This window comes from Eulemur rufifrons, chromosome 15, assembly GCF_041146395.1.
Source record: "Eulemur rufifrons isolate Redbay chromosome 15, OSU_ERuf_1, whole genome shotgun sequence".
NCBI lineage: Eukaryota > Metazoa > Chordata > Mammalia > Primates > Lemuridae > Eulemur > Eulemur rufifrons.
The window spans coordinates 2638338-2660253 of NC_090997.1; the positions used below are offsets into that span (position 1 = coordinate 2638338).

General features: G+C 53.1%; 2 protein-coding genes and 1 non-coding gene across 4 annotated transcripts; 1 reads left to right on the forward strand and 2 right to left on the reverse strand.

The window, feature by feature from the left end:
• Positions 1-4972: 4972 nt before the first annotated feature.
• Positions 4973-9377, reverse strand: NEU1 (neuraminidase 1). Its single transcript, XM_069487606.1, has 6 exons — positions 9129-9377; positions 8530-8722; positions 7295-7557; positions 6355-6537; positions 5984-6206; positions 4973-5887 (listed from the first exon to the last, which is right to left on the reverse strand). The coding sequence occupies exons 1-6, from the start codon at positions 9288-9290 to the stop codon at positions 5661-5663; spliced, it is 1251 nt and encodes a 416-aa protein (XP_069343707.1). The 5' UTR covers positions 9291-9377; the 3' UTR covers positions 4973-5660.
• LOC138396098 (U5 spliceosomal RNA) lies at positions 7641-7757 on the forward strand. Its single transcript, XR_011235579.1, has one exon. It is a non-coding gene; the product is annotated as a U5 spliceosomal RNA (small nuclear RNA).
• A 394-nt stretch (positions 9378-9771) lies between the features above and the next one.
• Positions 9772-21716, reverse strand: SLC44A4 (solute carrier family 44 member 4). Of its 2 annotated transcripts, XM_069488041.1 has the most exons (21): positions 21680-21716; positions 19984-20032; positions 19360-19433; positions 19170-19248; positions 18164-18263; positions 17956-18081; positions 17695-17755; positions 15803-15884; positions 15637-15720; positions 15131-15366; positions 14927-15026; positions 14180-14272; positions 13826-13928; positions 11744-11997; positions 11557-11651; positions 11350-11453; positions 11164-11237; positions 10863-10933; positions 10665-10759; positions 10502-10586; positions 9772-9924 (listed from the first exon to the last, which is right to left on the reverse strand). In XM_069488041.1, exons 1-21 carry the CDS (start codon positions 21714-21716, stop codon positions 9788-9790), a joined length of 2139 nt encoding a protein of 712 aa, XP_069344142.1. In that variant the 3' UTR covers positions 9772-9787. The 2 variants fall into 2 exon arrangements, with proteins under 2 accessions (XP_069344142.1, XP_069344143.1); XM_069488042.1 differs by lacking the exon at positions 17956-18081.
• Positions 21717-21916: the final 200 nt, after the last annotated feature.

Genomic DNA, 21916 nt, shown 5'->3' on the forward strand with positions numbered 1-21916 from the left:
TCAGATCCAAGTAACCTTAGATATGAACTCGATTTGGCCTTTTTTACAAGCAGGTTCCTATTTATTTTATTTCTTTGAGACAGTATCTTTCTGTCACCTGGGCTAGAGTGCTGTGGCATCAAAATGTTCCCACTGATTATTTTTTCTTAAGACAAAATTCATATAACATAGAGTTCACCACTCTGACCATTTTAAGTGTATAATTCTTTTTTTTTTTTTTTTTTGAGACATATCTTGCTGTGTTACCCAGGCTACAGTGCAGTGGCACCATCATAGCTCACAGCAACCTCAAACTCCTGGACTCCAGCGATCCTCCTGTCTCAGCCTCCCAAGTAGCTGGGACTATAAGTGTGCACCATCACACCCAGCTAATTTGTTCTATCTTCAGTAGAGACAGGGTCTCACTCTCGCCCAGGCTGGTCTCAAATTCCTGAGCTCAAGCAATCCTCTTGCCTGGGCCTCCCAGAGTGCTAGGATTACAGGTGTGAGCCACCGTGGCCTGGCCATCATATCCCCCTTTGATAAAAAGAAATCTTTCTCCTTGAAAGTATTGATGATCAAAATTTGCGTGCTAAGGTGTCACTCTCTGGGCTTGATACTTTAAAAGGACTTGCCTTCTTCAGATAAAAGTTCTTTTCTTTTCTCACTATTATTTATGGTTTTTGAGGATTTCTCTTACTTTCCTGCCAGCTAAGACTTGCACTAGAAAGATGTTTAAAACAATATATTATCCATGGCTGGACATGGTGGCTCACGCCTATAACCCTAGCACATAGGGAGGCCAAGGGGGGAGGATTGCTTGAAGCCAGGAGTTTGAGACCAGACTGGGCAACATAGCGAGACCCTGTCGATACAAAAAATTTCAAAAATTAGCCAAGTGTGGTGGCTCACACCTGTAGTCCCAGCTACTGAGGAGGCTGAGGTAGGAGGATCCCTTGAGCCCAGGAGTTTGAGGCTGCAGTGAGTCATGATCATGCCACTGTATTCCAGCCTGGGCGACAGAGCAAGACCTCGTCTCTAAAATACATAAATAAATAAATATACCTTTCCCAAAAGAAAAAGACCACCTTAACTAACCAGATCGTTTTGTAACTATGGACTAAGCTTTACATAGAGAGATGTTGAAATTCTGCTAAACTTCCCGTAACTTTGTCTGTATAAACCACCTCAAACTTCTACACTTTGGAACATGGACTTTCATTGTTTGGAATCTGTGTTTCTGGGTGGCTTATCTTTAACCTTTGAGCTTGAATAAACTCTTTAAACTAGATTCTAAGCTGGGTGCGGTGGCTGGGGAGACTTGTAGTCTCAGCTACTCTGGAGATCAAGGCAGGAAGATGCCTTGAGCCGAGGAATTCAAAGCCAGCCTAGGCAGCATAGGAAGACCACATCTCTTAAAAAAATAAAAATAATGAATAAACCAGATTTTGACCTTTTTGATTATTTTAGGTTGGCATCACTTTGTCCCACATGTACAAATAAGCTCTCTCCTTTCCCCTTTCAGTCACCTGCCACTTCTCCCAATCCCCCCTTTGTATTAAAAGAAAAGAGGATCTTCAACCTTTTCTGCACCCCTGACGTACACATAACTCATATTAGCTGGACACTAGCACTTGTTTAAAGGGCTTAAAAGTGTTCTGACCCTGGTTTTCAAACTTAAGCATGCTTTGCAATCACCTGGAGGGCTTGGCAAGTTACTGGTCACTGGGCCCCACCCCCAGGGCTTCGGGGTTCCCAGGTCTGTGGGGAGTGCGGGAGGGGGGAGGCTGAGCATTTCCAACGCTCCCAGGGAGTGCTGCCCATCCGGGACACTGCTGAGAACCGCTGGCCCAGCACCTTACCCATTTTGGATGTGTCTTTCCTTATGTATCAAGCACCCGCCACGTGCGGGGGTACTGTGGCAGGCATTCAAGGTGCAGCGATAAATAGGGCAGGTTTGGTCCCTGGCAGCTATTATGATTTTGGTTTCTTTAGACACAAATTTGTCTTGCCATTTTCTCTTTTGAGATTGTTCTTCAGTGTTTCTCGAAATCTAGTCTTCCTAAGTCTAGGCTAAATGTCTAAGAGAATGTTTCCCCAAGTGCATTAAAATCTCCTGCAGTTCCTATTTCAAATGCAGACTCTGGGACCCTGATTCTAGAAATACTGAACCTGCAGGTCTGGGGGGCGCCCAGGGCTCTGGTTTATAATGAGCTCCACCCCCCCCCCTTCCTGGGGAGGGTCATCTCTTTAAGCTGAGGGTTCTTGGCTGTGAAGAAGGAAAGCGGTCACTTTCTCACAAGCCTCCTGCCGCTTGTACTTGACCAGGCAGTAGCTCTGGGTCAGACATTCATAGTATCATTTCCCTTCTTTCTTCCACTATTTCTGATAAATAAAGTTGTCAACAAGAATTTTGTTAGATGTGCAACTCTTAACGGTACTAGCCATGCAGATGTCCCAATTGCTGCAGACGCCTCCCCCTGAACCCGCTTTCTTCCTTGCTTCATGTCTACTTAGTGGTCTGTGTTGGAAAGGCAGACCCCACAACCACACTGCCTGAGTTACTCGCCCCCTGCTTCCCGCAGGCCTGTAGCTTCTGCCTGTGTATGTGCGTCCTGTGGGGTAACAACGCGGTGTACTGACCAAGGCAAAGTATTGCGTTCCTTCACTCTGAGAACTGGTTACTAAAGGGGATAATTAAGCATTTATTCTGCCTTTCCTATATAAACCATGTTTCAGGGTAACCAAATATCCTTGATGAGGGAAAGCTCTTTTTTATTACTTTAATTAAAAAAATCATTTATTCATTTTTTTGAGACGAGACTCACTCTGTCACCCTGGTTTGAGTGCAGTGGGGCAATCATAGCTCACTGTAGCCTTGAACTCCTGGGCTCAAGAGATCCTCCTGCTCCAGCCTTTTTTTTTTTTTATAAAGTATTTTCTATTCTTCCTCCTAAGTATTGTTTCCATGGGACTGCCTCAGCCTTCTGAGTAGCTAGGAGTAGTAGAGGTGCACACCACCATGCCTGGCTAATTTTTTTGTAGAAACAGGGTCCCATTATGTTGCCCAGGCTGGTCTTCAACTCCTAGGCTCAAGCAATCCTCCCAAGTTGGCTTTCCAAAGTGCTGAGATTATGGGTGTGAGCCACCATGCCTGGCCTTAATTTGTTTTTAGGGCCAGGATCTCACTCTGTTGCCCATGCTGGAGTTCCTGATCATAGTGCACTGCAGCTTCCAACTCCTGGGCTGAAGTGATCCTCCTACCTCAGCCTTCTGAGTAGCTGGGACTACAGGTGCATGCCACCACACTTGGCTAATGTTTTTATTTTTTGTTGAGACAGCCTCTTGCTATGTTGCCTAGGCTGGAGAAGTCTCTTTTTTACTGAAAAATTTCAGCTAATAAATAAAGAAGAAATAATAGAATTTTAATATTACCATTTTGCAACCCCTTATGAAATAACTGAATTAGTCAAAATTTATCCATGGGTCAGGTGTGGCAGCTCACGCCTATAATCCTAGCACTCTGGGAGACCGAGGAGGGAGGATCACTTGAGGTCAGGAGTTCAAGACCAGTCTGAGCAAAATCGAGACCCCCATCTCTACTAAAAATAGAAAAATTAGCCAGGTGTGGCGACATGTGCCTGTAGTCCCCAGCTACTTGGGAGGCTGAGGCAGGAGGATTGCTTGAGCTCAGGAGTTTGAGGTTGCCGTGAGCTACAATGACACCACAGCACTCTACCTAGGGCAACACAGCAAGACTCTGTCTCAACGCCCCCCCTCCCAAATCCAAACCAAACAAACAAAAAACTCATCCATGGATGAAACTGTCAGTTGGCAGGTTGCCGAAGAAAATTATGAGGGAGAGGTCAGGTTATGGCCATCTGAAGTGCTCAATCTGAGCTTTACTCAGGGACAAGCAGACAGCACGTGCCTCCTGAAGGGGTGCGTAGGAAGCACACAGCACTCACGAAGGAATCTTGCTCTTCCAAATGGAATGTGGGTCCAATCAAACCTTCAGAAGTCTGATAAGTGAAAGTACAAGGGATGAAGGAAGAAATTAAATGACATTGAGGAAGCAAACTGACAAATCCAGAGAGTAGAACATTCTACAGGACAAATAACTGCATAGATGGGGTTAAAAAAGAAATAAAGAGGAGAGGAGGTGGACTCCTGTAGATTAAGAGACTTAAAAGACCAGCTTGGGCAACATAGTGAGACGCTATCTCTACAAAATATTTTAAAAACTAGCCGGGTGTGGTGGCGCATGCCTGTAGTCCTAGCTGCTTGGGAGCCTGAGGCAGGAGGATCCCTTGAGCCCAGGAAGTCAAGGCTGCAGTGAATTATGATTGGGCCACTGCACTCCAGCCTGGGTAAGACCCTCTCTTTCTCTCAAAAAAAAAGAAGATATCAAATGCTATGTATAGATTTTCTTTGGATCCTCATTTGAACAAATCAACTATAAATAAGACATTTCTGATGAAATTTGAGTATTGACTGCATATTAGATACCACAGAGTGATTGCTATTTTTTTTGGTGTACAATGTCATAATAAAATGTTCATTTTAAAGATGAAATATACACTTAATGTAGAATCCTAGCACTCTGGGAGGCCGAGGCTGGCGGATCATTTGAGCTCAGGAGTTCGAGACCAGCCTGAGCAAGAGTGAGGCCCCGTCTCTACTAAAAAATAGAAAGAAATTATACGGACAGCTAAAAATATAGAGAGAAAAATTAGCCGGGCATGGTGGCGCATGCCTGTAGTCCCAGCTACTCGGGAGGCTGAGGCAGTTGGATCGCTTGAGCCCAGGAGTTTGAGGTTGCTGTGAGCTAGGCTGATATCACGACACTCTAGCCCGGGCAACAGAGTGAGACTCTGTCTCAAAAAAAAAAAAAAAAAAAAAAAATAATAATAATAATGATGTAGTTTTTTGTTTGTTTGTCCTCCCAGAGTGCTAGGATTACAGGCATGGGCCACTGCGCCCGGCCGCAACCTGTTTTTCTGTGGCAAGAAGGAATGTCAAAGAGAAGAGGATTTGATTTGCCGAAGTCAGAATTTCCCAGGCAATGAGCACACCAGCTCTTTTCCCAAAACTCGTTCCCAGCCTCACAAGTGTACTTGGGGAAAACAGACACGAAGATGTGCATTGACAGAACCACAGAGACTCTACAAATGTTCATTCTCTTTCATTAAAAACTTTAAGTTGCAAACATTTTGGTTCATAAATAGTCAAGGAGCATGGTGCAGCTACTTCCTAACCCTAAAGCCAAATATCCTGCCCTCCAGGGACTTTCACCAGCCCTGTTCAAAACCAGCATCTTCCCTCAACCCCAAAGAGGAAGCTCAGCCTTCCCCAGTTCCCTGAGTTCACATTTATTAAATTCTGTGGGCCCATCAGCCTGCCCACGACGGGACCAATCCATGTCCTGGGAGGGCGGAAAGGCCGGTGGCCGGACCCGCCACGTGGAAAGAAGTGTTCCCAGGACTTCCTGTGCCGAGAGGAAGCTGGGCTTTCAGTCATAACGGAAGTGATTTCCCCATCACAGGGAAGTTGAATTTATAAACCGTTGGAGTCTAAAGGAAGATGGAACCGTGTTTAGGCACCGCTAGCACATCCTCTACAGACCGGGTCGTGAAGGCTGCACCCAGGCAGGCCTTCTACCCCTGTGGCAGGGGCGCGGCTCAGAGTATCCCGTAGACACTGATTTTGGCCACAGAGATGCTCTCTGTGTAGTGGTTCCGGCCTTTCTCATACAGCACGTAGAGCTGGGGGGCCTGCTCCTCTCCACCCACACTGCCCTCCAGGGCTGCCAGGGACGAGTAGCCGCTGGGCCCCGGCCATAGCTGGACCTTCTCTTTCTGCCATGAGGTATCATTGCTGAAGCTCCAGCGCAGGGTCAGGTTCACTCCTGGGGAGAGCAGCAGGGTCAGGGAAAGAAGGTCTCTGCCCAGGCCTTGTCTAGACACAGGGGCTCCCCCTGTTGACCCCACTGTCAGGCACTCACGGAACTCTGGATGGGCTGGGTTGGAGAAGAAGACAATGCCAGAGCTGGTGGCTACGGCTCCTGCAGCTACCACAGGGTCCACAAGCTCAGGGTCAAAGGTCACATCACGGGTTCTTAGGGTATCACAGGCGTCATAGCTGCGGAGGACGATTCGGCAGCGGCAGTGGTAGTTGTTCTGGTTCCGGGCATTGATGACAACTGAGCCATCTGGGAGCTCATAGGGCTGAGGAGAGAGAACAGGACCTCAGGGAGGGAGCAGGGCAAATGCCCAGGTCCCTGAGGGAGCGGGTGGCACAGAGCAGGGCAGCGAGCAGTGGGTGTGGAGGACAAGGCAGGTCGAGTGGGTGGGGAACATGTCATGGACTCCTGACCTGACATTCATCGGGGTTGAAGTCTTTTTCCCGCTTGGGCTGGCCGTAGGGGATGCCTCTGACCCCACCCCCGTAGCGCCAGGAAGCACCGTGGTCATCACTGAGGAGACAGAAGACCCCATCCCGCTCCAGCGTCCCATGGCCACACACGATGAGGCGGCCCTTCGCCGGCTCCCACTGTTTCTGTGGGAAGGGGAGCTGGGTGTCAGAGAAGGACACGTGGTAGGGGCTCAGAGGCAGGGACGGGGAACGCACCACCTCCCAAGTGCAACGACACGTCTGGTCCCCTTCAGTTCTGCCCTTGCTCACTGAGGGTTCCAGAAGGATCCTACAAACACACATTGCTTGAATTAAGCATCTCTTTTTCAGAATAAGCTACTTTAGGACATCCAGGGTGTAGAGCTGGACATGCTGCGCACAAGGGGGCCTAACCACAGGGGTGCATGAGAGCTTAAACCTGACTGTGCTCACTCCCCAAACTGTGCCCTGGTACAGGCTTGTGTCTGCCCAAAGCAAGAGATGCCTTTTTCTACTTTGCATGAAAGTACCTAATGGACTGGCACAGTCCTGTTGACAACCCCAAACGGGAAGCCAATAGCAAAGTTCCCTCTTCACCTGGTAGGCTGTTCCTCCCAAGATGTCTTTTTCTTTCTTCTTTTCTTTCTTTTTTTATTAAAGACAGGGTCTCGCTATGTTGCCCAGGCTGGTGTGCCATGACTCCTGGCTTCAAGTGATCCTCCCACCTTAGCCTCCAGAGTAGCTGGGACTACAGGCACATGCCACCACACCTGGCAAGGATGTCCTTTTGTTTCAAGGAATCTCACCCAAGACAAAAAATCTGATTTCACAGGATCTTCCCCTTGGGAAAGAGTCCATTTGGGGGCATCCCTCAGATTCTCCATGAGGCAGCCCCCTTCCTCCTATCTCCCACGACAGAGACCTGAATGCCAGAGCCTGGTCCAGGGGCAAACATTTCAGTGCCAATATCCAGGGAGAGATTCCGGGGCGGGCTCCAGGAATTGCCATCATCCTTGCTCCATACCAACATGGTGGAGGCCACTGGGCAGCCGGCCTTGTGAGCACAGAGGGAGTAGAAAAGAAATACCACTCCTGTCTCAATATCGCTCACCACTGCCCCCAGGTTCAGCCCGTCGGGGGTCTCCCCGTCATCTACAATGAACTCTGTAGGGGACCATGTGCTGCCTGAAAAAAAGGTGAAGAAGAAAGCCAGCGTGAGCATGGTGGATGTGCCCTTTCTACCACTTCCTGTTCATTTCCCACCCCCAGTGCTCTGGTTTCGCTTCAGAACGAAGAAATCATTCACCTTTTACTGAGGATTTTCGTGGCGAGGAACAGTTATGAGTTAATAATCAAATTTCTTGAGGCCTTGTTTGGGCAAGGCTAAGTTAAAAAAAAAAAAATTCCTACCTCCTGGTAGGGACCTGAGGCCTTCCTATAGCCCCGGGGTGCAATCAAACACCAGTATTCCCTATACCTCTTGCCCAGTTTTATATTGCTCCATTGCATTATCACCTTCCAACACACAAAAAAATTTTACTTATTTATTATGCCTATTTGCCTCCTTCCAATAGAATATAAGTCCTGTAAGGGCAGAGATTTTGGTCTGTTTTTTAAAATGGCTCATAGAATCTAGAAGAACAATGCCTGGTATGTAGTAGGAACTCAATAAATGCTTGGTAGGCTGGGCATGGTGGCTCATGCCTGTAATCTTAGCATTCTGGGATGCCAAGGCGGGAGAATCTCTTGAGCTCAGTAGTTTGAGACCAGCTCTGAGCAAGAGCGAGATCTCGTCTCTACTAAAAAAAGAAAAATCAGTGTAGTGATGTGTGCCTGTAGTCCCAGCTTCTAGAGAGGCTGGGGCAGGAGGATCAATTCAGCCCAGGAGTCTGATGTTGTTGTGAGCTAGGCTGATACCACAGCACACTAGTCCAGGCAACAGAGCAAGATTCTGTTAAAAAAAAAAAATGCTTGCTGAACGAATGTTCAACTCCTTGGTGACCTCAATTTCCAGATCATTGCAATAGACACTTTCCCTCCTTAGGATCCCCCTACCATTCAGGGACCCAGGTGTCCAGACCTCCAAGTTCTCCTATCCTCAGGGCCCTTGGACCCCTCCGACTCCCCACCCATCCAACCCAGCAGGCATCTTTATACCTTGGTCCACGGACCTCCGTAGGGCGATGAATTTGGCCCCTTTATCAGATGAAGACATTTTTCTGGCCTCAGCAAAGGCAAGGAGAGTGCCCTGAGGAGTGGTTGCAATGAGCGGGATGCGGAAGGTGTCCACTGAGCCGATCTGTCTCCCGCTTACCCACAGCAGTTGCTCCATGGTCACCAGTGGCCGCACCTGCCACGGGAAGAGACAGGGACAAACCAGTCTTGGCGTTTTAGGATAATATCCACTCGAACTAAGGTACCGATGGCGGAAGGACGGTAATGGGGATCCTGAGCAGGGGCTGGAGTCCTAGAACAAGGAGAGTTTGGAGCCAAGCTGGCGGCTCAGAGCGGGGGAGGGGCTACGAGAGGAGAAGCAGCCCTCAGGGAGGGAAGGGGACCCCAAAAGAGGATGGGGTTCAAACGGTGAAGGTGGGAGGCCCGGAGAGGGAGAGGGGCTGGGAGTGGATGGAGGGAACGGGGTCGGGAAGAAGGGAGAGTCCTGCACGGAGAGCGGCTCAGTCGCCCGCGTCCCGTGGGGCACTGGGCATAGACTCCCCGCGCGGGTCGGGGATGGGGCTATGCGGGACGTGACTCACCAGACCGAAGTCGTCCTTAGCTTTCGTCCGGAATTCTGCCGGAGACAACAGCAGCAGGAAGACCGCGGCTAACACCTGAACCGCACAGCGTCCCCAGAAGCCCAGCATCCGCAGTGCTCGCGGTGTGCCCAGGAGCGCTGTGCCGGGTCGCTCCCCCGTCATCTCTCCCCTCGGCCCCGGCCGCTAGACTACCCAGGGTGGGAGTCGGTCAGCTGACCCGGACCCTATAAAGCGGAGATTCACCCGTCAATACGCCCCGGTTCCGCCCCGCCGCGCTTCCGCGACTCTGATTGGTTCTCGAGCGTCCCGCCTTCCCCACGTGATCGCGCAGGACCCCGGAGCTCGCCCTCCCATTGGCCCTCAGTGGGCCGGAGCGCGTGACCAGGGAGAGGAACGACCTGGCCTGGGTGAGAAAGGGGCCGGCGAGAATCTTGTGATCCTTTTGATTGGCCGCGGCAGCCGGACGCGTCACAGGGGCGGGGCCGATTTTAAAGAGCCCGGCGGCGGAGGGAAAGGCCGCAGGTCGCCGTGGAGGGAATAAAAGTCACAGACTTGTTGAGAAAACGAAGTATCAATCTTTAATAAAATACTTTTACTACAAAATTGGGATCTGTAGGGAAATACGGCTGGGCGGCTGTACAGACGGATGCAGTGCTGGATCAGGGCCGGATCTCTCTCTGCTTCCCCTTCTTGTTGCTCTGGGGCGTCTCGTTCTTCTTGCCCAGAATCTTCAGGAGGGACTTGGACATGTAGTAGGGCCGGTCCAACGAGCCGTCGTTCCGCTCCAGGTCTTCCACTGGGCCGCCACATAGACCGGTTAGAGCGACCCTCGGGCCACCCCACTCCCGGGGAAGTCCGGACCGGAGGCCAGCTGCCAGGCCCGCACCGCCCGCAGCGGCGGATTTTTTAACCCGGGCAGGTTTTGTAACCTCACTTGCCTCATGTAAAGTGGGGTCGGCAATACTATATTTCAGGGTGATAAGGTTCAACGGAAAAAATGCATGTTAATTGCTCAGGCAGAGCCTGACACTTAGCAAGCCCTGAATGCAGGTACATGGTAGGGTAAGAAAATCCCCTCTCACTACAGCCACCTGCTGGGGAGTCTCTCTCGCTGCTAACTTCTACCCTAGAACCCCTAGGGGAAGATGGCAGGGGCCTCTCCCCAGGAATGCTCCTTCCTGGGGAGAGCCCACCAGCCTGGGGGCCCACTCCCTCCTTTGTTTTCCAACTCCTGGCTTTAGGATGTCACAAGGGGCATCCTCTGGCTCTTTTAGCTCACAAAGTCGCTGCTTCTAGAAGCATTAAATCTCCAGAAAAGCCTGAACAGTTGGATACCTTGAGGTTGGGGGAAGGTGGCTGGGGGTGTCACTTACAGAAACAGAGGAAGAGCGTATCCACACACATGCCGAAAACGCTGAAGAAGCCACTAGCGATGACGTAGGCGCCCAGGATGGAGGTCTGGAAGACACAAGGCCTGTTGGGGCTGCTGGGTTCCTTTGGGGAGTTAGGGGAGAGGCAGAGAGGGGAGTCACTCACCATGATGGGCAGCCAGTAATAGTTGAGGTGAGGGTTCTCAAAGCCTTCACCCAGCCCCTGGATACGACCGGAGAAAAAGAAGAAGGACAGGACCCCTGTGGGAGAGTTGTGGAGGTCAAGGTTGCTCCTCTGAGGCCACTTCTTCGGCTGCCCAGCACCTCTACCCTGTGCCCCTGCAACCCTGGCCCTGGCCCTTACCAACACCTCCAACCACCAGCAGCTTCCCAAAGAACAGCAGCAGGTCTGTGACTTTATCCAGGACGACCACCCTGTACCGGAAGTTAGGGCAGGTTGGGGATGAGAGGCCTGGCAGCGCTGGGAGCAGAAGTGGCTCCATGATTGCAGGGACCCGTGCAAAATGAAAACTTCACATTTCAACATGGCGACAGCGGAGCATTAAACCAGGTGTGGGGCCCTTCTGAGCACGGCATGCCCAGGAAGCCAGCCTTGGGTGGGAGATCTGAGGAGGGAGCCACACGGGGGTGGAGAACAGCCTAACCTGAGAATGTTCCGCATGAGCAGGATGAAGGCATTTTTAGCTGAGACACAGAAATTCTTCCCGTAGATGGCGATCTGAGGGAGGTGGGAAGGTCAGAGTTACCAGTAGTGAGTTTGCCTGGACCAGGATGGGGGGCTTGGGCCAACGGGCACTCCAGCAAGGAGTTGCGTGCACAGTGTGGCTCACCATGATGTACGCATTGCGGTTTAGGAACTTGATAAACTTTTCCAGGCACCAGAGGCAGCACTTGAAGCAGCACATGATGCAGCGGGCTATAGGGTTCTGCACTCCTGGGCGCAAGGAAAGCTCGTATTTGGTCATTGGTTCTGAAGGTCCCTCGCCAAGGATCCAGCTACTCAGCCTGGCCTTCCCAGCTCCTCACTCCCGGCTCACCTCTCAACTTGTGGTCAATGTACTCCAAGATGACCCGGGCTATCTGCACAAGGGTCAGGATGAGGGCTCCAAATGCCAGTGACCCGGTGTGGTAACTGCAGAGGAAGTTAGATAGTCAGGGGCAGCCCCAGGACCCCTGGGACCCCCATGCTGACAATTAATTCCCAGGCCCCTGTCCTGGGCTTACCGGAGTGTGCGGATGAAGGCAGAGCTCAGGGGGAAGGTGGGGATGTCCCGGGGCTTGTGGAAAGCCCAGTAGAAGGAGGCAAAGGCCCCTGCTAGGACGCATTGGCCCAGGGCCAGCACCCAGTTAAGGGTCCAGAAGAGCCCCAGGACCCCATAGATTTGCAGGTTGAAGAGAGAACGTTGTACTAGGCCTGTGGACAGGTAGCCTTGGAAGACGCACATCAGCCCTGGGCACGAGGAGTTCACGGGCTGGGCCTGGGTGGGAGAGAGGGTAAGCTCAGGCCCAGCCTTGAGAGACCTCAGCATGGAGCCCTGGCCTCCTCCCGTTCCCACCTAGCTCCCGCCCCTCTAGAGTAGAGGCGGGTAACAGCCTCCCTGAGCTGGGGGAGCCCATTCCTTCCAGGAGTTCCATCTCTAGGCTTGAACTGGGTTCAGTCTGCCTATTGTGTGAATGTGATTAGCTCCCTTCAGTCTCCCCATGATGAGAGCTCCCAGGCTGTGTGGGCCACGCCTTTGTGGTGTTCATGGTGAGCATGAAGGTGGCATGACCTTCTCTGTGCACGTACTCAGCAATCCCCTCCTAGAGCAGCCTCTGCAGCTTCTACCAAAACCCTTTCCAGCAAATTGAACAGACTGGGTATTTGATGACATTAAGGAATTAGTGTTAATTTTCTTGGGTGTGATAATGGTATAGTGGTTATGCTTTTTAAAAGGTTCTTCTCTGTTGAGATCCATCTGATGTACTTACTGGTGAAATGGCATGATACCCAGAATTTGCCTTAAAAAACTTGAGAAAAAAAATTTATAGGTGGAGGGTGGGGAGACAGATGAAATAAGAATGGAGAAAGTTGAGGGAATCCGAGTACAGGGACTCACTGTACAATTAGTCTACTTTTGCATGTGTCCATAATAAAAGTAAAGCCACAAAAATAGAAAACAACTCTTTCTAGCAAATATGACCCCCAAAAATCCTGATTATTTCTGAAAGTGAGTCTATGTTTGAAATTTTATAATAAAAAATGGCTAGACACGGTGGCTCACACCTGAATCCTAGGCACTTTGGGAGGCCGAGGCAGGAGGATCGCTTGAGCTCAGGAGTTCAAGACCAGCCTGAGCAAGAGTGAGACCCGTCTCTACTAAAAATAGAAAAGATTAGCCGGGCATGGTGGCGAATGCCTGTAGTCCCAGCTACTTGGGAGACCGAGGCAGGAGGATCGCTTGAGCCCAGGAGTTTGAGGTTGTAAGTGACACAGCGAGACTTCCACAGTCTGTATGTAATTGTGGGTTTGCCATAGTCCTCACTGCTAGCTCAGGAGCAAGCTGAAAGCAAGAACCATGTTGTCATTTTGGGCTGTGTAAACACAGTGCCTGGCACGTAGTGGCTCCTTCATAAATGGAAATCAGCCTCCCTCTTTTCATAGGGCACAGCCCATGGCCCCAGGTCAGATGAAGTGACGACATGACAGCTTTGAGGACAGTGAATTCCCAGCAGTCCAGTGCTGCTCCTTGGAAACCTCTCAGGGGAGTTTGGGAAGCAGCTTCTCTCAGGCCCCCCCAGGGAGTCCCACCTTGCTGCTGCCTCCTGCACTGTGTTCCAAGGGAGGAAGAATTAACAGAACAAACAACTCAACTAGCTGTGGAGCTCTTACCAGGTGCCAGGCATTGTACTAAGCACGTTATGTGCCCAGTAATTTAACCTTCCCAGCCACCCAGAGGGATGGGAATTAGGATTCTCTCTATTCTATGGAGGCAGGCCGAGGCTCAGAGGGTGAATGGTCCTGACGGCAGAGAAATGTCCAGGTATCCAGGCCTGGCCCTGCCTTCAGGGACAGCATGCCATATCTCTCCCAGCCTCAGTTTCCCTCCCTACATACTGGACAGCTCAGCAGGAGGAGTACCAGGTCTGGAGTCAGGGGACTGGCTACTTCCAGCTCTGCTGGGAGTCGGGAGTATGACCTTGAGTGAGCCCTTTGCCCTCTCTGGCCTCAGTCTCCTCTGCACAATGAGGGATTTGGACCAGTTGGTCCCTAAGGTCCCCTCAGCCCTATTGGTGGCTCTTCTGTGTTCACCCCCTTCTTCTCACCATGGGGTCGCATGATGTATTCACTAGTACTTCCTCACAGCTGGGCAAGCTGGCATTGGGTGCCCAGAAGATGTACTGGGGTTGCCCCGATGTGGCCAGGTACCCAGAGGGGAGTCAAGGAAAGCAAGGTCACGTGGGGACTCCACAAGCTGCTCCTCGGGGACCTGAGGTGCTTGTGCAGGTTGTTCCCTGCACAAAGGGGGTGAAGTTCAGCCTGTGCTCACCCTTTCTGTGTCTGCACAGAGAAAGGGGTGCCCTCTTGCAATTACACTAAGGCACTACGTGGACAAGAATTGCCTCATTCCCCCACCGCCCAGGACTCCAGGAGGGGCTGGCTGTGTGGGCAAAGGATACAGAGCAGTCATGGCCCAGTAGACAATGCAGATGAGCAGGAGGACAAAGGTGACCAGAGGGTAGAACATGGTAGACATCATCTGTCCCACAGCCCTGCAGGGAGACAAGCGAGGTGTCCGCCGGGATGGCCCTGGCTATCCATCTTCTCAAGGGGCTGACCCTGGCAAGGGCCCCACCTCTGTCCTCACCAGGGCATGCTCCACTGTCCCAGGCCCCAGGCTGGGAGCAACCGGGGCAGGGACTTTGTCTTTCATACCTGTGTCCCCAGGGCCTCAGGGCTGGGCACACAGTAGGTGCTCACCAAATGAACTGAACTGAATAAATCAGGCTCAAGGGACCCTTAGAGGAAACTAGAGCCACAGAGAAGCCACCTGGGGCAGCTTTAGGGGGAGTAATGGAAGAGAGCCCCAAAGCGTGATCTCTTGCCAGATCGGGCAGCTCCTGGCTGATAGCAGGCTGCCGCTTCTCCTCCCTGCCTGGATTCCCTGCGGTCCCCTGACACCACCGCCACTCCTGCCCTGGCACGTGGCAGACCCCAACTCATTTAATCCTCATGACAACCCTGTAAGGTAGGAACTATTATTACCCCCATTTTGCAGATGGAGAAACTGAGGCTCAGAGAAGCTAAGTCACACAGCAGTGTTAACCACTGTGCTTCTCCTCTGGGGCTCCCTGCCACCTCCCTAGCACCCCAATCCTGGGCCCGCACTGCCCTCAGCCCCAACTCCTTCCCAGAGAGGCCCTAACTTGCTGGCCTCCGTCAGGAGGGCAATGGCGATGCGAATCCGCTGCCGCAGGAAGATGAGCATCAGGAGCAGGATGCCCTCAAGCACGGCCAACACGATCACTGCAGGGGACAGGAGCAGAGGGGGCTGGGTCAGGGCCAGGGCCAGGCTTGGCCCAGGGCAGTCCTTGGGTGGCCGGTGGCTCCGGGGTGGGCAGGGCACTCACAGGCGGCCAGCCAGGTCTCCTGCACACTGCTGTAGGCACTGAGGTTGGTGGTGAAGCCCAGCTGGGAGATGGAGGCACCCTTGTCCCGCAGCACTCGGTACTCCTCCCAGCAGTAGTAGATGCCATACGCCAGCACGCCCAGCACCCCTAGGATCAGCACCAGCACCAGGGGCCCGGCCACCAGGCGCAGGAGCAGGATAAATAGCAGGCTCAGGACCAGAGCCACGCCTAGGGCACTGTAGGCAGGTGAGAAAGGAGAGGGTCACTTCTGGTCCTCCAAATCTTTCCACTTTCAGAGGTCCCCAAATGCCTTTCCTCATACCATCCAATATCCTCAGATTGGACCCCCTTTGCTTTATAAATCCTGTAGGGCTTGGGGGTCCATTCTGAGCGCTGGCTCCTCGTCCTCTGCCAAAGCCTCTGCTTCAGACATTGGGCTAGGGGGTGGAGGATCAGGGAGGGGAGGAGGCAAGGACAAGAGAGTAGGGGGAAATCTGGTGACTCACACAAGAATCCAATACCAGGATTGGGCAAAATCTTCAAAGATCTTAACACTGATGTCTCGGACATTGAGGCTGTCAATAAGACCACTGTTGAGGAGAGACAGAGTCAGACGGTGCCGGGGGTGGGGAGGGCTGTAGGACAGCAATGTGGGGGGAAGGAGATGCCTACCTGATGGCCTCAGAGATGTTGCCGGTAATCCCTGGGAGTTCAGGTGAAGTAACATTGGACCACGGAAAGCAACGCCCCAGAGCTGGAGGGGAGAACCCAGATGCTAGGTGGGAGGGCCAGGGCTTCCGCTGGAAGGTCTCTGGCCCCCTCCCAGCCCACAGGGCCCTCAGGGGAGGGAGGAGTGATGGACTCTACTCCCCAGCCGCTGCTCTGGACCCCATGGCCAAACAGGAGCTCCTGCCCTGCAGGGCCTGCGCATGCTCATCTCCCTTCCCCAGGCTGCCTTGCTTCAGATCCTCCTGCCCTCTGGCCTGGCCTCGTACAACACCTTGCCGCCCTTCAATCTGCGCTGTGCCCGAGTGCCAGGGAGACCACGGCACAGCAGGGACCTCATCGTTCCAGGGCTCCAGGTCCCTGGGCTGCTCAGGCATCTCCAGCCTCTACCCCGAAGACAGTGTCTGTGTTCCCGTCAGAGTCCAGCCCTCTTTCCCTTCACCTCTATACCGTTCTCTTGCTGTGGCTCTCTCAGCGCCCTCTCCTCCAGAACCCCATCCAGCTGTTCAGTTCTAGCTCCATCTCACCTCCTCCAGGAAGCCTTCTCACCCCATCCCTATCTCCTGTGGCACCTGTTGTGTGCCCAGGAAGCCATTTATTGCCATCCTCACAGCAACTTCACCAGGCAGGCTTGCTTGTCATTTACATTGTAAACATGAGCAAACAAGGCTCAGAGAGGTTGAACAGTTGGCCCAAGACCACACAGCTAGAAAGTGCTAGAATTTAAAACCAGATCTACTTGACTTTGGAGCATGCACTTGAGATACATCCTATTGAACTCACATTGAGAATTGGACATCTTTTCTCATGCTATAATTTTTTTAAAAAATCCTTTCTATTAAAAAATGACATTTGCTGTTAGAACGAAGAGCATTAGCCTGAGCAAGAGCAAGACTCCATCTCTACTAAAAATAGAAAAATTAGCCAGGCATGGTGGCACATGCCTGTAGTCCCAGCTACTTGGGAGGCTGAGGCAGGAGGATCACCTGAGCCTGGGAGTTGGAGGTTGCTGTGAGCTGTGATCATGTCACTGCACTCCAGCCTGGGTGTCAGAGCAAGACCCTGTCTCAAAGAAAAAAAGAAAAAAGAAAAAAGAGAACATACAAGGCTGGGTGTGGTGGCTCATGCCTGTAATCCTAGCACTTTCGGAGGCCAAGGTGGGAGGATCGCTTTAGGCCAGGAGTTAAGAGACCAGCCTGGGCAATAGCAAGACTCAGTTTCTACAAAAGATAAAAATTAGCCAGGCGTGGTGGCATGTGCCTGTAATCCCACAGGAGGTTCACTTGAGTCCAGGAATTTGAGGTTGTAGTGAGCGATGATGATGCCACAGCACTCTAGCCAGGCAACAGAGTGAGACTCTATCTCAACAAAAAGGAAGGAAGGAAGGAAGGAAAGAAGGAAGGAAATACAAAAAAAGGTCAGCTGTGATCCCACCACTCAGCCACATTAACATAACATTTAGATAAACATCCTTCTAGTCTTTTCCATGTGCACATATAAAAAGACGTGTGTATAGATTCACCCGAGTTTGTTTTCATGGGATTCTCATGCAGTCCGTGTATGAACATGCCTGATCTTTCCACCTGGAACACAGCTGAAGCAGGGAGCAGTTTGCATCTTCCCTGCCTCTGCTTCCAGCACCTGGCACGTAGCAGGTACCCGAAAAGCATGGATGGTCTGACTACAGGATCACGCCGCAAAGAGAGAAATGACCTGTCGCTAATTCCAATTTTGCCATCAACAAGCTGTGTGACTTTACTTTCTGGGTCTGGTTTCCTCATTTGAGCCACGAAAATATTGGAGTAGATGCTGTCTAAGGAAGGAATCTGTGCTCTTACCTGGAGTAGAGGGGAGGAGGAAACTGGGGCAGAGTTCCTGTTTCAGGCTTTCGAACACTTGCTGTGATGTGTGGGAGGACAGACAGACACACAGACACAGAGTAGGATGAAGTGGGTCCCCTCATTACCACCACCACCGCGGGGCTCAGCCTGTCCCACCCTCCCCAGGACAGCCAACCTGGTGATCATCTTCCCAACTTCCCCTTCCACTCCATTGTGGGCCCTCCTGGGTGACAGGGATGGCGTTGGGACAATGCTCACCATATCCCAGGGCACCCCCGGCAGACAGAAGTTTCTGTTTTGAGAATAGAAGACCTCCCCAACTGTTTGCAAGAGCTGGTTCTCTCCCACGGTCCACAAGGCCTCTGGGCAGGAGGACACACACACCTAGGGGCAGAGAGCGTGCTAAGGGGCCGGTACTCAAGACCCTGGGGGAAATCTGGGGCAGATGCAGGTCCCAGGCTCTGACCTGGGGCGTGGGGCACTGTAGACCATTCTCAACAACTGTGATGATGTTGGTGGACAGGATGCAGCTGAAGATGTTGAAGTACAGCAGATATGGTTTATCTCTGCAGGAGGGGAGGAAACACATGCATCAGGGCCTGGCCAGGTGTTGGGGGAGAAGAGGTTCTACTAGGGTGGTCCCCGAGACTGCAGTGGGCCCAGCATGGGCCAGACAGGTCACACCAAGCTCCTGGCCCTATCTCAGCTGGCAAGGTAGGGGAGACATTGGGAGGATTTCTCAGAGTAATTCGGCATTGCAACAACTAACAAATGGCTAAGAGCATGAACTTTGGAGCCACATACCTCTTATCAGTTTTCTGACCTTGAGCAAAGTAGAATTCCATCATGTATAAAATACTAATAGGGCTATCTCACAAGGTTTATTTATTTATTTATTTTTGTAGAGACGGGGGTCTCACTCTTGCTCAGGCTGGTCTCGAACTCCTGAGCTCAAACAATCCTCCCACCTCGGCCTCCCAGAGTGCTGGGATTACAGGTGTGAGCCACCGCACCTGGCCTCCTCATAAGGTTTACATGAGTTTGTGTGTGTAAAGCGCACTGCCTGCCTGGAGTAAATGCTGTATAAATGTTAGAGGTTTCATTATTTATTGAACATTTCCTGCATGTGAGGACTGATGGCATCATTTCTGGAATCATCTTTGAGTTTCAGACAAGGAAATCAAAGCTCAAACAAGTTGAATAACCTGCCCGGGGCCACACAACCAAAGCTTGGTCCAGTTGGGGATGCAAACACCAATCTCTGAACCCTATAATCCGTGCACGTAACATGACTCTGCATTGCCTCCCACTTTTGGGGGGACTCAGGGGCTTAACTGTCCAGTCTGGCCTGGAGTGGTCCAATTCAGGCAGACCGAGGGTGGGGGTGGGAACAATAGGGAAAGGGCGTGGAAGAGCATGGCCACCCCCGCCTCACCTCCCTCCTACACACCTCTTCTCGCTTTTGTACTCACTTGTTCTGCCCTACCCCACAGTAGGCCCCGGTGGAGTTCCTGGGGTAGAGGACTTGCCGGGGGTCTCCATACATCCAGGCTGGAGACAGACACAAGGATGACTCACTGGAGGGAGCAGCCGTGGGTGTGGCACCTCCCTGGGTTACTGCCCCTCACCCGCCGCCCCAGTGCTGAGCAGCTGGAAACTCACCCACGATCCCCACCACGATGTAACCCAAAATAAAGAGCAGGAAGAGGATGCAGCAGATGACATCTGTGCAGCCCCTGGGAGAGAATGAGAGTTAGAGCTGGGGGAGCCTTTGGAGAACGGATGCGGGGGCGGGGCATGGTGTGCATGGGTCGCAGGCTGCAGAACTGGGGGATGCTGGAGAGTGGGCATCAGTAGGTTCTTTTTTTTTTTTCTTTCTTGAGACAGATCTCACTCTGTTGCCCGGGCTCGAGTGCCGTGGCGTCAGCCTAGCTCACAGCAACCTCAAACTCCTGGGCTCAAGAGATCCTTCTGCCTCAGCCTCCCGGGTAGCTGGGACTACAGGCATGTGCCACCATGCCCGGCTAATTTTTTTCTATTTTTAGTTGTTTGGCTAATTTTTTTCTATTTTTAGTAGAGACGGGGTCTTGCTCTTGCTCAGGCTGGTCTCGAACTCCTGAGCTCAAACGATCCTCCTGCCTCGACCTCCCAGAGTGCTAGGATTACAGGCGTCAGCCACCATGCCCAGCTGAGATTTCTTTTTCACAAGTCTCTTACTAATATTTCAGCAAATACAAAGCAAATATAAGACTCCCCCCCTTCCCGAGGGCAGAGCCCAGAACTCACCTGTTCTTGATGGGGCCTCGAAAGGAGGGGTCGTATTTGACTGGCTTCCCTGAGGGGAGTGGGGAAGAGTGTGGAAAATGAGGAGTCTTTCTCCCCATGTCCTTTCCTTCTGAATCCTTCCACCCCAGGATCCTCCCCAGGCCACAGGTGTTTGCGGGAAAACAGACTGGGGCAGGCCTGGCAGGAGGGGACACTGGGGAACAAGGAAGGGAGGCTCTGCAGGACAGCAGCCCTGGCGGGAGGGGAAGGGGGCCTTTATAGTTTCCTGCTCACACCTCAAGGCTGTCAGCCTGGGAAGCGGCCTTGGTGCCCTGCCCCACCCTGCCCCACTTCTCCTCAGTGTCCCACCAGCTGGGATGTGGGACTGTCTCAGCAGCTCTCACTCCCTCTTCCTCGCCCGCTCTCCCTTTCCTATTCCCTGCCCAAGGGCCACACAGATCCCCAAACCCCTCAGGGAGGTCACGGTCCCTCCCCACCTCTGCCCCAGGCTCTATCTCCACCCTCTGGCCCAAGGCCATGGGAAGGAAACTGGAGCCCAAGGTGCCAACCCCTGCAGGGCCTGGGGAGGGAGGGGGCCTCTGCAGACCTCCACTCTGGAGGAACCTCAGTCCCTGGGCCACCGCCAGGCCAGGCAGTCAGGGTGACACCTGAGCCCGGCCATTGAGATTGTGGACGCATCCTGTTCCTGGTCCTCCCTGAGTACACACAGGGAGGAGGTGGAGCCAGGCTGCCAGGGTCCGTGGGCACCGCAGAGGGCGGGAAGGGGCGGGGTGGGGTGGGGTCCACGCTCCCCAGGTGCTCTGGACTCTGTCCCTCAATGGCTTATGGACACGAGATCAATCATTGACCCAAAGCTGCTCCAGGAAGTCTACTTGGGAGTCCTTGCTGTTCCTTCCCTAAGGCCCTAGGGGACTACAGCCCTGCCTCCAGGAGCCCCCTCCCTCAGGGTCCCCCCACTCCAGACCAGGAGCTCAGACCCCCAAACCCTACAGGGCCTCTGCAGGCAGGTCCCCTACCCCACCCGAGGCTGGTCCTCAACCCTTTCCTCGGACCCCTATTCCTCAGAGGTTCTGGACACAGGCTCCCTCCCTCTCTGCCCTCAGGCCTCACCCTTCCCAGGAACCCCAGAAGGTCCTGCCTGCCGTTCCAGACTGGCTCCCACTCCTTACTGCCCAGAGACCCAGGGGAGACCCTCAGCCCCAGCTCCTCACAGGGACCCCCAGCAGAGCCCACTCCTGCCACTTCACAGAGACCCCGGCAGGAGGGCCACCAGCAGCTTTCCCCCTCAGGGACCCAGAGTCCAGGCTGAGATGCTTCCTCACAGGGACTCCAGCCTCACCCCTGCAGGCCCTGCGGCACCCACACTCCCAGCCCACAGGCCCATTTCCTGCTCAGGACCCCAACCCTGCCGGCCTTCCAGGCTTTGCTTCCCAGGGCCCAGCCTGGGGGGCCCAGAGTCCAGGCCTGAAATCCCCCATGCCTCCAAGGGACCCCAGCCCCACCTCTTCACACACAGACCTCAGCTGCACTCCCCAAAGGCTCCCAGCCCCAGCCCCAGCCCCAGCCCCTGACTCCTTCCTTCCCAGGACCCACGACTCTCCTTATTTCCACTCCCTGGAGCCAGCCTCAGCCACCGTGCCCACAGCACCGGGCCTCCCCTCCCTCACAGGGTCAGGGCCTCCGCCCCCAGCCTCACCGAAGGCCGCCTGGTCCTCGTTCTTCTTTCCCCCCATGGCTCAGTCTCCAGAGTGATTGGAGCCAGGGAGACCTGGCGTCTCACCTGCCACCCGCCCCGCCCTCTCCCACGTCACAGCCCCACCCCCGTCTGTGGTCCCCGACACACTCTAGTTCCTTCTCAACTCTGTACCCTGCCAGCCAGGACGCTTCAGCCTGGGACAAGGGCTCAGGGCCTGCAGACCAGTGTGAAGGACCC

What these genes read in the sequence shown, in the direction of transcription:
- NEU1 (XM_069487606.1), bottom strand. Translation starts at nt 9,290, where the DNA reads ATGACGGGGGAGCGACCCGGCACAGCGCTCCTGGGCACACCGCGAGCA. An exon ending in CTAAGGACGACTTCGGTCTG is followed by an intron (nt 8,723 to 9,128) that starts GTGAGTCACGTC and finishes TTCCCGTGGCAG; the next exon opens with GTGCGGCCACTGGTGACCAT. An exon ending in GACCAGGCTCTGGCATTCAG is followed by an intron (nt 6,538 to 7,294) that starts GTCTCTGTCGTG and finishes CCCTTCCCACAG; the next exon opens with AAACAGTGGGAGCCGGCGAA.
- SLC44A4 (XM_069488041.1), bottom strand. Translation starts at nt 21,716, where the DNA reads ATGGGGGGAAAGAAGAACGAGGACCAGGCGGCCTTCG. An exon ending in CGGGGGTGCCCTGGGATATG is followed by an intron (nt 17,756 to 17,955) that starts GTGAGCATTGTC and finishes CACACATCACAG; the next exon opens with CAAGTGTTCGAAAGCCTGAA. An exon ending in ATACATCATGCGACCCCATG is followed by an intron (nt 11,998 to 13,825) that starts GTGAGAAGAAGG and finishes TCTCCCACCCAG; the next exon opens with GCCCAGCCCGTGAACTCCTC.